General features: G+C 40.0%; 1 protein-coding gene across 1 annotated transcript in view; it reads left to right on the forward strand.

Annotated features, from left to right (window-relative positions):
• htr1fa (5-hydroxytryptamine (serotonin) receptor 1Fa) overlaps positions 1–12171 on the forward strand; it is a 35321-nt gene extending 23150 nt beyond the window's left edge. Inside the window, exons 2-3 of the mRNA XM_072445100.1 lie at positions 7936–8040; positions 10331–12171. Coding sequence (XP_072301201.1) covers positions 10332–11537 — 1206 coding nt within the window. The 5' untranslated portion in view covers positions 7936–8040; position 10331 and the 3' untranslated portion in view covers positions 11538–12171. The remainder of the gene's footprint in view (positions 1–7935; positions 8041–10330) is intronic.
• Positions 12172–13253: the final 1082 nt, after the last annotated feature.

Consider the following 13253-nt stretch of genomic DNA (forward strand, 5'->3'; position numbering starts at 1 on the left):
ACCACCGCTCTGTTCAATACAAGTCTGCTGTACTTCTGTATTTTGCATTTGCACACAGGAGCGCGTCTGTAGGACCTGAGGGACCAACTATCAAAGCTAACGGGAAAAACAACGCAGTTTCTCTCATTTGTGGCATTTTCACCACTGTGTCCACAATCTAATGTACACCTCAACTAAATAAACATGAGCGAAAAGTACACGTGAAGCGCACAGAGCTTCACAACGCTCCATTGGCACTAGAAGTGGCTGCACACGGAGCCTTTCCTTTTCTGGTGCCCTGGAAGTGTGAGCTCTGGGTGGGAACAGCAGGCGTTAATAACCTACAGCGCTCCGCATCTGACCATAGGTGAGGTCTGTCTGATTGTGCAGGGTCATATCAGCCCATCTTAAACAGTTTTACACACAGCCCTCGTATCGTCCCTCACAATAAACCCAACTGCATGGTACTCCAAAGGATAAAACGTCCTTGTGTGTATGTGACGTGCTTTTATCATCCCTGAGTGAAGTGGACTAATCTATCATCTACTCTTCAAACGTGGAACTGTCAGCCTGAATTATCTGTAGTCTGGATACAGCTGTAAACGGATGAAACGTCATGGTGCAGTTACTACCAACTAATGATGCGGATGAGTCTCTATCTCATAGTTTTTACACTGAATGTTTATTTTACTGTATATAAAAAGTAATTGAAACTATAACATTTTTAGGCCTCTTTCTTTTTATTATAATCATGCCGGTACATATCAGTAATTATGTGACCTGTGTATCCATTGCATATAGAGGGATTGAACGCCAAAATATCTTTGTTTGAATTGAAAAAATCTGCCATGTCTTTTAGCAGCAGTGCAAAACATCCATAGTTAATTAAAACATAATTTAAAGGTAAAGAAAGCATGGGGGAACAACCTGGTAAACTGTGGGTATAAATGGCGTGTGAAGTGTGAATACTTTTAAATGAATTAGTATCGACCCTGTGCACGGCGAAATGCTAACTACCGGAAGTTGAATTAAATGTCTCCGGCTAACTAATTTAGACAGCGGATTAAGGACAAATCAGTTGTGCTTTAAAGTCAAATTATGCATTTGTTTCGGTTTTTTGAGCTGTGTATCAACCTACTTTACCCCTCCTTTGGATTAAGCGGATTAAAAACTATGCAGATTTTGGAGGTGATTTGTGAAGGTGCAGTGCTGCGATTTTATCCATCCTGTGTGTATGTGCTGGTGCAATAATCACAAGTGAATCAGATGAATGTTAAATTAATAGTTGATTGTGTGTGAAGATCTCACTTTAATCCTTATTTAATATATTCAAATGTCTTTTGGGAAAGCCAAGTAGTCAAGTGCGCCTCCTTGTGTTCAGTTTTCTTATTAAATCCCTTACTTTCTTTTGTAATAAAAAGAGTCTCCTGTTCTGAAGGAGAGAAGTTAAGGACCAATTAAAGACTCTAAATCCACTTGAGCTGTTTGATTATGTTTGAATGAACAGTAAACCACAGAATGAAGTGTTCTTGTAATGAAGACTCCTGAAGCATGATTCTCTGACTCTACCGCCTCACTTCAGTTTTAGACTTTTGTACACAATATATTATTATTATTTTTTCAAATCTAAAATATGGATTAATAATTTACAAAACGTTGCTTACAAAACGATCATTGTTGAGATCGTAGCAGCAGAAACACTTCACTTGGGCAGATCAGAGATGTTTCCTCAGTAGTCTTTGCAGCGTGTTCCTGTAAATGAATAAATGTTGCAAAATATTCATCATCATGACAATATTGATAATATCAGTAATAAGCATCGGCCTCACTCCCTTTGTTGTGCTGCAGTCTTGGTAAGTGCAACACATACTGTACATGAATGGGATTTGGTCTTCCATGTAACCTAGAAACGATTGTCATTTTCTGATTTGATGCATTTTAAATGGCATTGTTCTGACTCATCATTGCTCTGGTCGTCGTCCTTCAAACATGCAGTTTATATTTATGTTTTCTTTTGTGTTTAAAATGGGAACAGAATCCTACTTTCAAAACATGAATTGCAAATGCTTGACACAAAAAACGCTATTACATATTTCCCCCCAAAATAATTAAGCCTCATTAGCACAGTTGTCTCTGAGTTAGTGCACATTTTTAGACTTTTTCCAAAAACCTCTAACTTTCATACTAAAAATTTGATATTTACAACCTGAAATAAATGCCCTCCAGACACATTTCCTATTAATGCCTCGCTGCAGTATTGACCAAGTGCGTGCCCCATCAAAGTTAAAGTTTCCATGCCTCTAACTTTCAGCATATTCCTTCCGAGCTTGCCTTCATTATTTATTGATCAGACATCGACAACACTACTGGCCTCTCTTTGTCCTCTCAGCTCGTCTCGTGGCGTCTCTGAGCTCTTTTGGGATCTACATGCAGCACTTTTGTGACACAATACAGCTCACAATACGATGAATGAACCATGTATATGCTATTATTAGAAGCAGTTTTATCCTTTGCAGTCACACAGTTAACATAATAAGATATTTAGTTTCTCTGATGGATTTGCAGCCAGGATTAAAGCTTTTGAAACGTGCATAATCTGGTACAAAAACAACGTAATGAGGGGGTTGACTTGGTAAACACGCTGTCAATCATCGCAGACGATCTCTTCACACTTGTAGCCGCGCACTGCACAATACAACTGTATGTTATGGCACGTTTCACATTCAAATCTTTTTCCCAAGCTAAGCTGAGAATACACGGTTTGAGTGGCAGAGCTCAGCAGATGTGAAGCTGTAATTATTATGTGTCTCTGTATAGAAACTCATTTGCATTTAAGCACCGTGTAGCATGCAGTGAACTATGGAATCAATTTTACTTTTCCATGTTACAATTATTTATGCATTATTAGACATTATTAAAGCCTACCCCAAGTATTTCGTATTCAACTATAATATCCATACATGTTCATCGTAAAGCCCAATATTGATCTACAACGGCTTCATTGGAATACAACTTTGAGTAAGCGAATGATGAGAGAACACAGTTATAATGGTTAAAGATTAGGCTTAAGGTGCATTTTAGTTAACCCTGAAAAATCTAAATTGTTCAATCCAGTTGACATTTTTCCTGTCCACAAATACACAAAGCATGTGCATGTTTTTGAGAAAGTAAATGGTTCTTATTTCTACTAAAATAGGTACTATAACCACATTTTGTTCTCATTGGAGGGGTGTAAACAATAGAATATGCATTGCAACAGGTTTTCCATTGTTTAAATGGTCTATTTATTGTATCTGTGCACATTTGGATGCCAAATTTACAGAATATAATCTGGTCTGAGATTAATTTAGCTTCACATGAAATAAAACAGAAGGCTATCTTTTAAACGACTGAAAAAAACTGTAATTGCTTTGCATCTTTCCACAAAAACACTGATTTGCATTTTAAGCACTGCATTGAACCATTTTCTGATATGGAGAATCAAATGTCTTCCAACGCAAAAGGAAGCCATTTTATTTTTAAGACCAAAGTTAGTCTTGCAGAGAAACTGAATAGTCCTCATTTTATTGGCGCGAACCAATTTGGCCCAAAAGAATTGAAAGCATAAAGAAACATAGTGCGCTTCAAATGTGATTGGGCAAAAAAGCAATGTAAGTGTACCCATGGCTTCATTGCAGTGTGACAGCTACATATCCAGGTCCTTTCCAAGTCATTTTCTTGTTGTAAGCTTGAAAAATCAATTTCAGTACAGGAGCTTAAAGATGACAAGACCGTGGTATTCACACTTTGAGGGTGAGAAGACAAAATGCAAAACAATCAGGAGATTGGGAGTTAATTACTTGAGAAAAAGTGTTGACTGAGCGTGACTGAGAATAAACTTGAAAACACAGCAAGACAGTGAGCAAGAGTAGAAACAAATCATTGTGAAACTCTTAATCTTCTCTCTGTTTGGCTTTGTATTTGTGCCAGAGAAAATCTGCCTCTTAGAAAAGCAGTTACTTTTGTTTTTTTAAGCAGGATGCCCTTCCGGATACAACCCTTTTCATCAATCCATGTAATTACTATTGAACTGAAGATGCAAATTCTCATCTCTAGATATCAACATTTTGTTTTTCTGCAAATGTATGCTATACTTACTAAACACTGATTACCAAAGGCCCACATTTTATAAGTCTGAACCGTAAATGTAATAAGAACATGCAATTTTGCTGTGTGCATCATATTGTCCCTTGTGTCACAGCTCCAGGAGCCATAACCTTGCAAAGGTGTTCATCTTATGATAACATCTTTTGTAAAATACAATATATTGCTGCGCTGGTCCTGAGGTTTGATCTGATTCAGAGAGAGCCCCAGGAGGAGTTATGTATAATGATTATGGTCAGAGACAGAAATCGTTAATAGCCTCTGCATAATACACAACAGGAACCAACACACTACATTAGCATTTCAATACATTGTACTCTGTGATCTGTGACTGCGGTGGGCTAGAACTGTACATGAGTTATCATAAATAAAGGGCCACAGAACACATTTATATGGCCAGTAAAAAATCTGATAACAAAATAATTAGATATGATTTTTGGTTTATATTTACATGCAAAAGAGCACCTGGTGTCGTGTCAGCTGATCAGGGGATTTTCAGTGAAACTGTTGTATTTGGAAGACAAAATACTCTGATTTAGAACATTTTGTCTTGTCAGAGCCTGCACAATTGTGATCAATAAGAAAGAAATTAGATTACTCACATCAGTCGCAACTGATTACAAGCTATTGCCTAATAAGTCGATAATTGAAGTTAGATAATGATCTGATTATTGGTGTGTATGTAAACATAGCCACTGATGAACTCCACACAAAAGACATTGCTCTGAGGTGAGAGTGCTACTAACTATCAAGATGTCCAACATTCAGTTTGCACCAAATCAATACATCAACAACAACAACAACAACAACAGAAAAACATAATCATATTTTTTTTAGAAAAAACACACACAAAAAATACAAAGAATGTCAAGGGAGGACATAAGGTAAGTGAAGGAATACAAGTTGAAAATGATGGAGTGGAATCTAAAAAAGAAAAAAAAGAATAATTTATTTAGTTCAGATGAATTGTCATAACTGAGGTTATGAACGCCATCCGGATGCAATGCACGTTTTTTGTCATCTTTTTAGAGAACATATTTGGCCTCTTCCCTGTGTTTCCCTGTTAAGAGGCCTGGAGATGCTCCATTGACGCTGAAAAATTAAAACTCCAACCTAATTTGAGCCGTGTCTAGCGTAATCACACCCTTTGAACAAGCATATGACATTACTGGAGTTGATTTTCTGAGTGGCTAGTGATTCCTGGCGTGTGCTGCACTGCCGTGCTGTCGTGCAGTTACTGCTGTGGTGTCAGTTGGGGTGTGACGCAATAACATGATATGATTTGCTTTGGGAGCCCAAAAAGGAAAATACAACAGTTGAACTAAATGATATACTGTCTTGAGATTGAACAATGGGGTTTTCTTTCGCAAATGCCGATAATGTTATTTTAAAAACCTAAAGAAGCCGAGGAGCAGAGATTTCTTGGCAGAGCTACAGGGCCGAATCCAATCATCGTGAAATCACCAGATATGGGTTTTTCTGAGGCAGATCGTTTCAAACCTGACGAACTGATCGGTTCTGCCAATATTTTTGGGTCAATAAATTAAGCTTTTCTTTAAAAAAAAAAAAATAATTTCCCCCAAATTATATTATTTTAAATGGCAACAAATAAATCCACAACTACGCTTTCTGGCAAACCCATAAGATGTTTCTGTGCTGTGTTTTCTTCACACTAAAATGTTCTTCTAAAAAAAAATGTATATTGACCAAACAATATTTCGGTGTTTCTATAGAAATGACAAGAAACTCGGTTACTACCTATAGTATACATTGCTCCACATAAAACATATAATAAGGAAAAATGCATGCAAAGATTTTTGGGTATCCACTAAAGCTCAAAGACAGCAGTTTAGCCACATTTAGTGCAGCACCCCCTTCTGGAGGACTGAAGCTAATGCTACACAAAAGCGTTACAAAGCTTCTTGTATTTCCCTTTGTCAAGTGGTTAGCCCAGATCATATGTTGTCCTATAAGCAGAAGATTTCGGTCAGATTTGATATTGTCGAAAGTTTGATCATCTGCAAACTAGTGATCCAGCATGTCAACCTAATTGTGGATGAATAACATTTTAAGTTGGCTGTTCACCTCAAATGCATGTACCTTCTGGCATGGAGAGAAGCTGGTTTGACCCTGCGCACATGAGTTTGGCCGCCTCCGCTCCATAAGCACATTAAACAACTGTACTCCTGTGTTTCTATAGCAACAGTTCCCAGTCTTCAGGAAATGGCAGAGCGGAGAAGAGCGTCAGTGATGGTCATAAAATGAAAAAAATCGTCCATACCACCTTTAATTACCTCGATTGGCCAAACCTCTGTCTTTTACGAGTTTACGACATACATTTATATGCAATTGATTTACTAACCGGAAAAAGGTGGCTTGCCCTCTCCAGGTGGGTGGGGTGTCCTTGCCCCAAGTGGAGGAGTTCAAGTATCTCGGGGTCTTGTTCACGAGTGAGGGAAGGATGGAGCGTGAGATCGACAGGCGGATCGGTGCAGCGGCTGCAGTGATGCAGTCGCTGCATCGGACCGTTGTGGTAAAGAGGGAGCTGAGCCCAAAGGCAAAGCTCTCTATTTACCGGTCGGTCTACGTTCCTACCCTCACCTATGGTCATGAGCTTTGGGTAGTGACCGAAAGAACAAGATCGCGGATACAAGCGGTCGAAATGAGTTTCCTCCGCCGTGTGGCTGGGCGCTCCCTTAGAGATAAGGTGAGGAGCTCGGCCACACGGGGGGAGCTCGGAGTAGAGCCGCTGCTCCTCCACGTCGACAGGAGCCAGCTGAGGTGGCTCGGGCATCTGCTCCGGATGCCTCCTGGGCGCCTCCCTCGGGAGGTGTTTCAGGCATGTCCCACCGGGAAGAGGCCCCGGGGAAGACCCAGGACACGCTGGAGAGACTATGTCTCTCGGCTGGCCTGGGAACGCCTCGGGATCCCCCCGGAGGAGTTAGAGGAAGTGTCTGGGGAGAAGGAAGTCTGCGAGTCCCTGCTCAGACTGCTGCCCCTGCGACCCGGCCCCGGATAAAGCGGTAGAAGATGGATGGATAATTTACTAACATATGAGTCTAATCAAAGTTATCCCAAGAAGGATGTTTGCCCTTCCCTTTATGCCTCTGTTTTTCATTGAGGATTTCTTTTTATTTCACTTTGATGATTGAAAAACTCCATTGACATTGCAGCAATGTTATGGGTTTTTTCAAAACGTGCAAATTTAAATCTAATTCAAACAATATCGTCCATATCTGTTATGCGTATGTTACCTGATGAAGATCAGTCAAATGAATGCAATACATTGAAAAAGAATGAGACGAGAGGGAGTGTGTGCGGGAGTTTTCCGTTCTCTAAACTAGACATAATAGTCCACACACTGTAAAAGATTCAGCCAGCACACACACAAACAAACAAACAAACACGTAATAATGCACTGATCCTACTTATGCTGTTTATGGTGAAAACTGCATATGCCATTAAAAAAATTAATCAGTCAACTTGGTTCCTAACTACGGTACGCACTATACAAGTTATACAAGTTGTTTTGACGATCCCAAGGCAGAACAATTTGTGTTGGTATGCAAAAGATTTATATGGAAATTTTGCCAAATCAATATGCAGTTCTTGGCACATTTAGAAGCATCTGATTAGCCTAAAGCAATGATAAGAAGTTGGAAAGAAACCTCTGTTGTATTAGATCACATGTTCAGCCTTGTACATTTTCTCGAGTGCAAACACAGAATGGTTGCAACAAAGTGTATTGGTCTTCTGTCTTTTAACACTTTTAAAGGTCTCTCTCACCCCAGTTTCTCTCTGTGTGTCTTGCAGGCGTTGATGAGGGAACACAGCGACGTGATGGCAGAGTTCACCGACTGCACCGAACAATCTGGAGCTCACTGAAGCCACAGTGCACGCGTATTCAAACCCTGACAGGTGCGATTTCATTCTCTCACTAGTGAAAGGTTTTTAGACAAGTTTAATAGATTTTCAAGGCTGTGATGCATTTAATGTTTTAGCACTTTGAGTACTGCCGACGTCTATTATCTTCAGAAAGGCATTAGAGTAAAAACGTATCTTTGGAATGCACTTTGACTTGTTAATGGATGAAGTGAAAATACCCATAATGGAAAGGTGGGGCAGAATTATACCATTAAAACAAACATTAGTGGATTTCACAATTCTTTCAAATCATTCTACTACTTTTACTTATAATAATTAGGTTAGTTAATTTGCTGTAGATATTTTCCATTTGTTTTTCTTTCCTAATTCCCATACATTTGACTAAAATGCAGCTAACAACCACCATTCTGGTGTTCTTTCTCACTCAACTGAACTAGACTTTTTATTTTATGATTCCTTAGAACTTTGTGTTGACCTTGAGGGTGTCTCACAAATGGAAAGCTTCACAATAAATAGATTTTTCGTTTTAAATCCAGGCGAATCCTGACCGGGCAAGGTTTCTGTACTCTTTACTTCTACAGATCTAACAAAGGCCGGTCACTGAAAGAATACCACAGGCCGCAAAGCCCAAAGAAACATCAGAAAAAGGCTTTGATTGTTGAGAATATGAAAGTTATGTAAAGGTATGGCCAATATCTTTACGAATACTTTTGAGAGATGCTTTTTTGACATCAACCTGTCCAGGGACTGCAGGTGGAAATAAGCAACTTTGCTATAACCTGGCACAAGCATCTTTCCTGTAAGTCAATGTTTTATGAGCATTGTCCCTAATAAATGAACTAATAAACTAAAAATAAACAACAATAAAACTACTACAGTATTTTCCGGACTATAAGTTGCACCGGAGTATAAGTCGCACCAGCCAAAAAATGCATCTTTGGGGGGAAAAAACATATATAAGTTGCACTGGAATAGAGATGCACCGATTGCAAAATTCTTGGCCGATACCGATTTCCGTTTTTTAAGGAGGTCTGACCTAACAAAACCGTTTTTTCTGATACCGATTTTCTATCCAGCCACTGATTTTCCCACAAACTATCCAGTATTATATATATGAAAAAGGTGCATGTATACAGGACACACGTTTTATAATATAAAATGTAATTTATTTTGTGGAAAATAAGAAAAATAAATAACTATATATAAAAATAATATATATATACAGAATAGGAACAAAAAGGAGCGTCATCTCTGATTGGCTGCTGCGCCGCCTCGCCGCAGAAAAATTGAACAAATCTGAACTTTTCTGCGGCGAACAATTTTAACGCCTTGAAGCTTATACGCTCGTCAAGGCGTCTAGAGCGGAAAATGCCAAAACGCACCCTACGCGCCGCGCTCCACGCCGAAAAAGCAGGAATTGCGCCGTGGAAAACGCAGGTGTTCGACGCGCGTTTACATCGACTTTGAATGTAAACTGGATGTAAACTTTAGCTGTTTTTCTCTGGGCGCATTGAGCTGCAACGCACAAGCGCATGCAGGACAGTTTAATCGGCCGAAAACCGGAAATTACGACAATCGGTCACCGATTGAAGCCGATTGGATGTAAAAACGGCTTTTTTAATCGGCGGCCGATTGATCGGTGCATCTCTACACTGGAGTATGAAATAAGGTTGCAAGTGTGAAAATAACAAATAATATCACATATAAGTCACTCCAGAGTATAAGTATAAGTATAAGTATTTAAGTATTTAAGTATTTAAGTATAAATATAAGTATAAGTATAGGTCGCACCCTGGCCAAAACTATGAAAAAAGATGTGACTTACAGTCCTGAAAATACGGTAGCTAGTATCTAAACATTACATAAAAATGTATGTAACTGTACTGGTTTAGTTTTGATCGAGTTTTAGTTGATTTCTGTCTACTTTATGTCACGGAGTCAAACTGTCTATACTGTCTATAAAACCAGTGACTTAAAGAAATAGGTGTTAGGGTTTCATCTGAGAAAAAAGACCTGTGTATAAATTATAAAAGACATGTGACTATCTCTGTCATGATTCAACATCAGCACGAGGGAAGAGACTAAATGAGTGGGGCTAAAAAATCAAACAAAAACTTGTTCTTCACCCATGGTTCAAAATAGAGTCCCTTTTAAGCAAATGCGTACACTGTGGTCCAAAGAAAGAAAGACATTATCTGATGAAAGCTATTTGCCAAAACGTAATCTGACAAACGACCTGAGAGTGCCATTCCATTTTTTTCCATTGTTTGAAAAAGCCGTTTTGCTGTATTTCTGCCACTAATGTCGTCTTTTTCTTTTTTAGAATGGATTTTGCCAACTGGACCGAGGGGGTGCTCTCCACAAGCACAAGCACCAGTGAATATGAATCCCTGGAGCTCCCCCTCATCCCCACCAGTAAGATTCTGCTGACCATCACCCTCTCCATCCTAGCCATCCTGACAACTTTCTTCAACTGCCTGGTCATCACTGCTATCGGCGTCACGCGCAAGCTCCACCACCCGGCCAACTACCTCATCTGCTCCTTAGCCGTGACCGACCTGTTCGTGGCCGTTCTCGTCATGCCCTTCAGTATTATGTACATTCAAAAGGAGCGCTGGATCATGGGTCAAGCGGTGTGCACAATTTGGTTGAGTGTGGACATCACCTGTTGCACGTGTTCGATCCTGCACCTAGCTGCGATTGCTATCGACCGCTACAGGGCGATTACTGATGCGGTAGAGTATTCTCGCAAGCGCACCGGTGCAAGAGCAGGCGCTATGGTCGCTCTAGTTTGGCTTCTGTCCATTCTCATATCGCTTCCACCCATGTTGTGGCGCTACTACAGTGGGGACGCCGAGCACGAAGACCAGTGCATCATCACGCACCACCACATTACGTTCACGTTGTACACAACATTCGGAGCCTTCTACATACCTTTGCTACTGATACTAATCTTATACTACAAGATCTACCGAGCCGCCCAAACCTTGTACATGAGAAGGGAAGCTAGCAGGGCAAGTCGTCATTCATGCGTGACCAATGGAATGATACCTTCAACCTACCCGCCAGGAGAGGGCGCTGGAGAAACAGGAGCCCAAAGCCCGGAGCCGATAAGCCCAGTGGAAAAGTCTATCTCTGAACCATCAACAGAAGAACCCCAAAAAGTAAGGGTGTCCGTCAAACCTTCCCATTTCAAATCTCGCCGGCTCGAATCACAAAGCGAGTCCAGGAACGAATCGAGGCGGAGTCAGCTCTCCCAAGGGCCACGGATCTCGGGAGCGAGGGAGCGCAAAGCAGCGTCCACACTAGGGTTGATAATCGGGGCGTTTGTGATTTGCTGGTTGCCGTTCTTCGTCAAGGAAGTGGTTGTCAACACGTGCGGCTCCTGCAGTATTTCGATGGAGATGGAGGCGTTTTTGACGTGGCTGGGTTACATCAATTCCCTGATCAACCCACTCATTTACACCATCTTTAACGAGGACTTCAAAAAGGCTTTCCAACGACTTATTAGGTGCAGCCATTTTCTCTGATGGTTACAATTATGCATGGTCATATACGCTATACAATTTTCCTCTAGAGACATGGCCACAAGGAAATACTAATGGCAAGATGGACAAAAATTATCGGTTGGATTGTTTCTGAGAGTATGATCTCATAAAGGAGCAGATTGACACCCATTTCTGGACACTTGAACAACCCAAATGGCATCAGCTCGACACTAGCCATCTAAGTCCTTCTATTAATAGCATAGCCTGATCTCCTTGATGTTAATTGCTGTGTTGTGGCACACTGACATGTCGGTTTTTAGAAAATGGGGCCACGGCTGACCTTTTCTGAGGTCTGCCTGCTGCACATTAGCCATCAGCCCCATTTTAAGTCTTGAAATAGCTAAAACCAATACGACTGTTCCAACTCACCCTGGTTTTATGTAGGCCACACTGCTAAGTACATCTGTAAAATACACCACAGTATAATGAGAATGTGATGGGCAGGTGCAATATTTTAAATAACTGTCAGTATGATGGTTAAACATGTACACATTTTATCTTTACATGTCTGTTTCATTTTACATTACATTTCTTTTTTTTATTTGAAGCTTGAATCTCACATTTCATAAAGCCCCACCATGTAACTTTAGCAAACAAAATAGACAGAAATAAAAGCATGTTTTTTAAAAATGTTTTTCTTTTTGAATAATCAATAAAAACATACTGCACTGAAAAACACACATCCACTGTGAGCGGGCTTGCATCTTCACAAACCTGACTCATGCTTGGCCTGGAGGAGCCTCCACCTGCTTGTCTCCATGGAAATGTTGTTTCTTCGACTAGAGTATAACAACAGTATGGCATAAAACCTTCAATCTCATTCATTCATTCATTTTCTACCGCTTGTTCCCTTTCGGGGTCGTGGGTGACTGGAGCCTATCCCAGTGACTTTGGGCCTTAGGCGGGGTACATCCTGGACAGTGGCCAACTCGTTGCAGGGCCAACAATCTCAATGGAGAATATTGCAAAGTATAATGTTATCTTTCTATTTTCATGAAATCATGCTGGTGATGTACCTTCAGAAAGTCATTCAGTGTTGCTCCAAAGATTAACTAAATTGACCAAAGTTACAAGATCAAAATACTGCCAAAGTAATGAGTAAATTTGTAACTTAAGTATTGATTTTCAGCAATAAAAGTATTATTGAATAAGCTTTGAAATGTAATATATATATATATATATATATATATATATATATATATATATATATATATATATATATAGATTTATCTGAAATCCTTTAAGTAACCATCCCTACTTCTGTCAGCATTAACGACTGAGTGAGCCACCAGCGAGAGGTCCTCATTACACCACTCCTACTCATGTACTTGGAATAGAACTACTATTTCTTTACTGCCTCCGAGAGGGCACATACAGTGCTGATGAAAATATTGTGGCTGAGTCAAGTGTGAGGGTGTATCTCTACCACGAGATGAAGCGTGCCATTTATACTGTGTACATCTTTGACAGATATGACCAGTATTTGTACACTGTTGTTTTTTGTCTTTATGCTGTGCAACTAATCAACAATAAACAATTCACAATGAAACATGCTCTATATTGTCTTTGTCATGTTGTCTTATGTATCCTCCTATAATAACACATACACTCTTTGTAGAAGAAAAAAGTACACTTTGGAGGGGCACCTTTCAGTGTCCATTCTACTTGCAAATGTCAGGCCCATCTTGGTATATTGGC

The sequence above is a fragment of the Eucyclogobius newberryi genome, unplaced genomic scaffold, assembly GCF_026437365.1.
Source record: "Eucyclogobius newberryi isolate DKJ021-1_F unplaced genomic scaffold, fEucNew1.0.hap1 SCAF_14, whole genome shotgun sequence".
Classification (NCBI taxonomy): domain Eukaryota; kingdom Metazoa; phylum Chordata; class Actinopteri; order Gobiiformes; family Gobiidae; genus Eucyclogobius; species Eucyclogobius newberryi.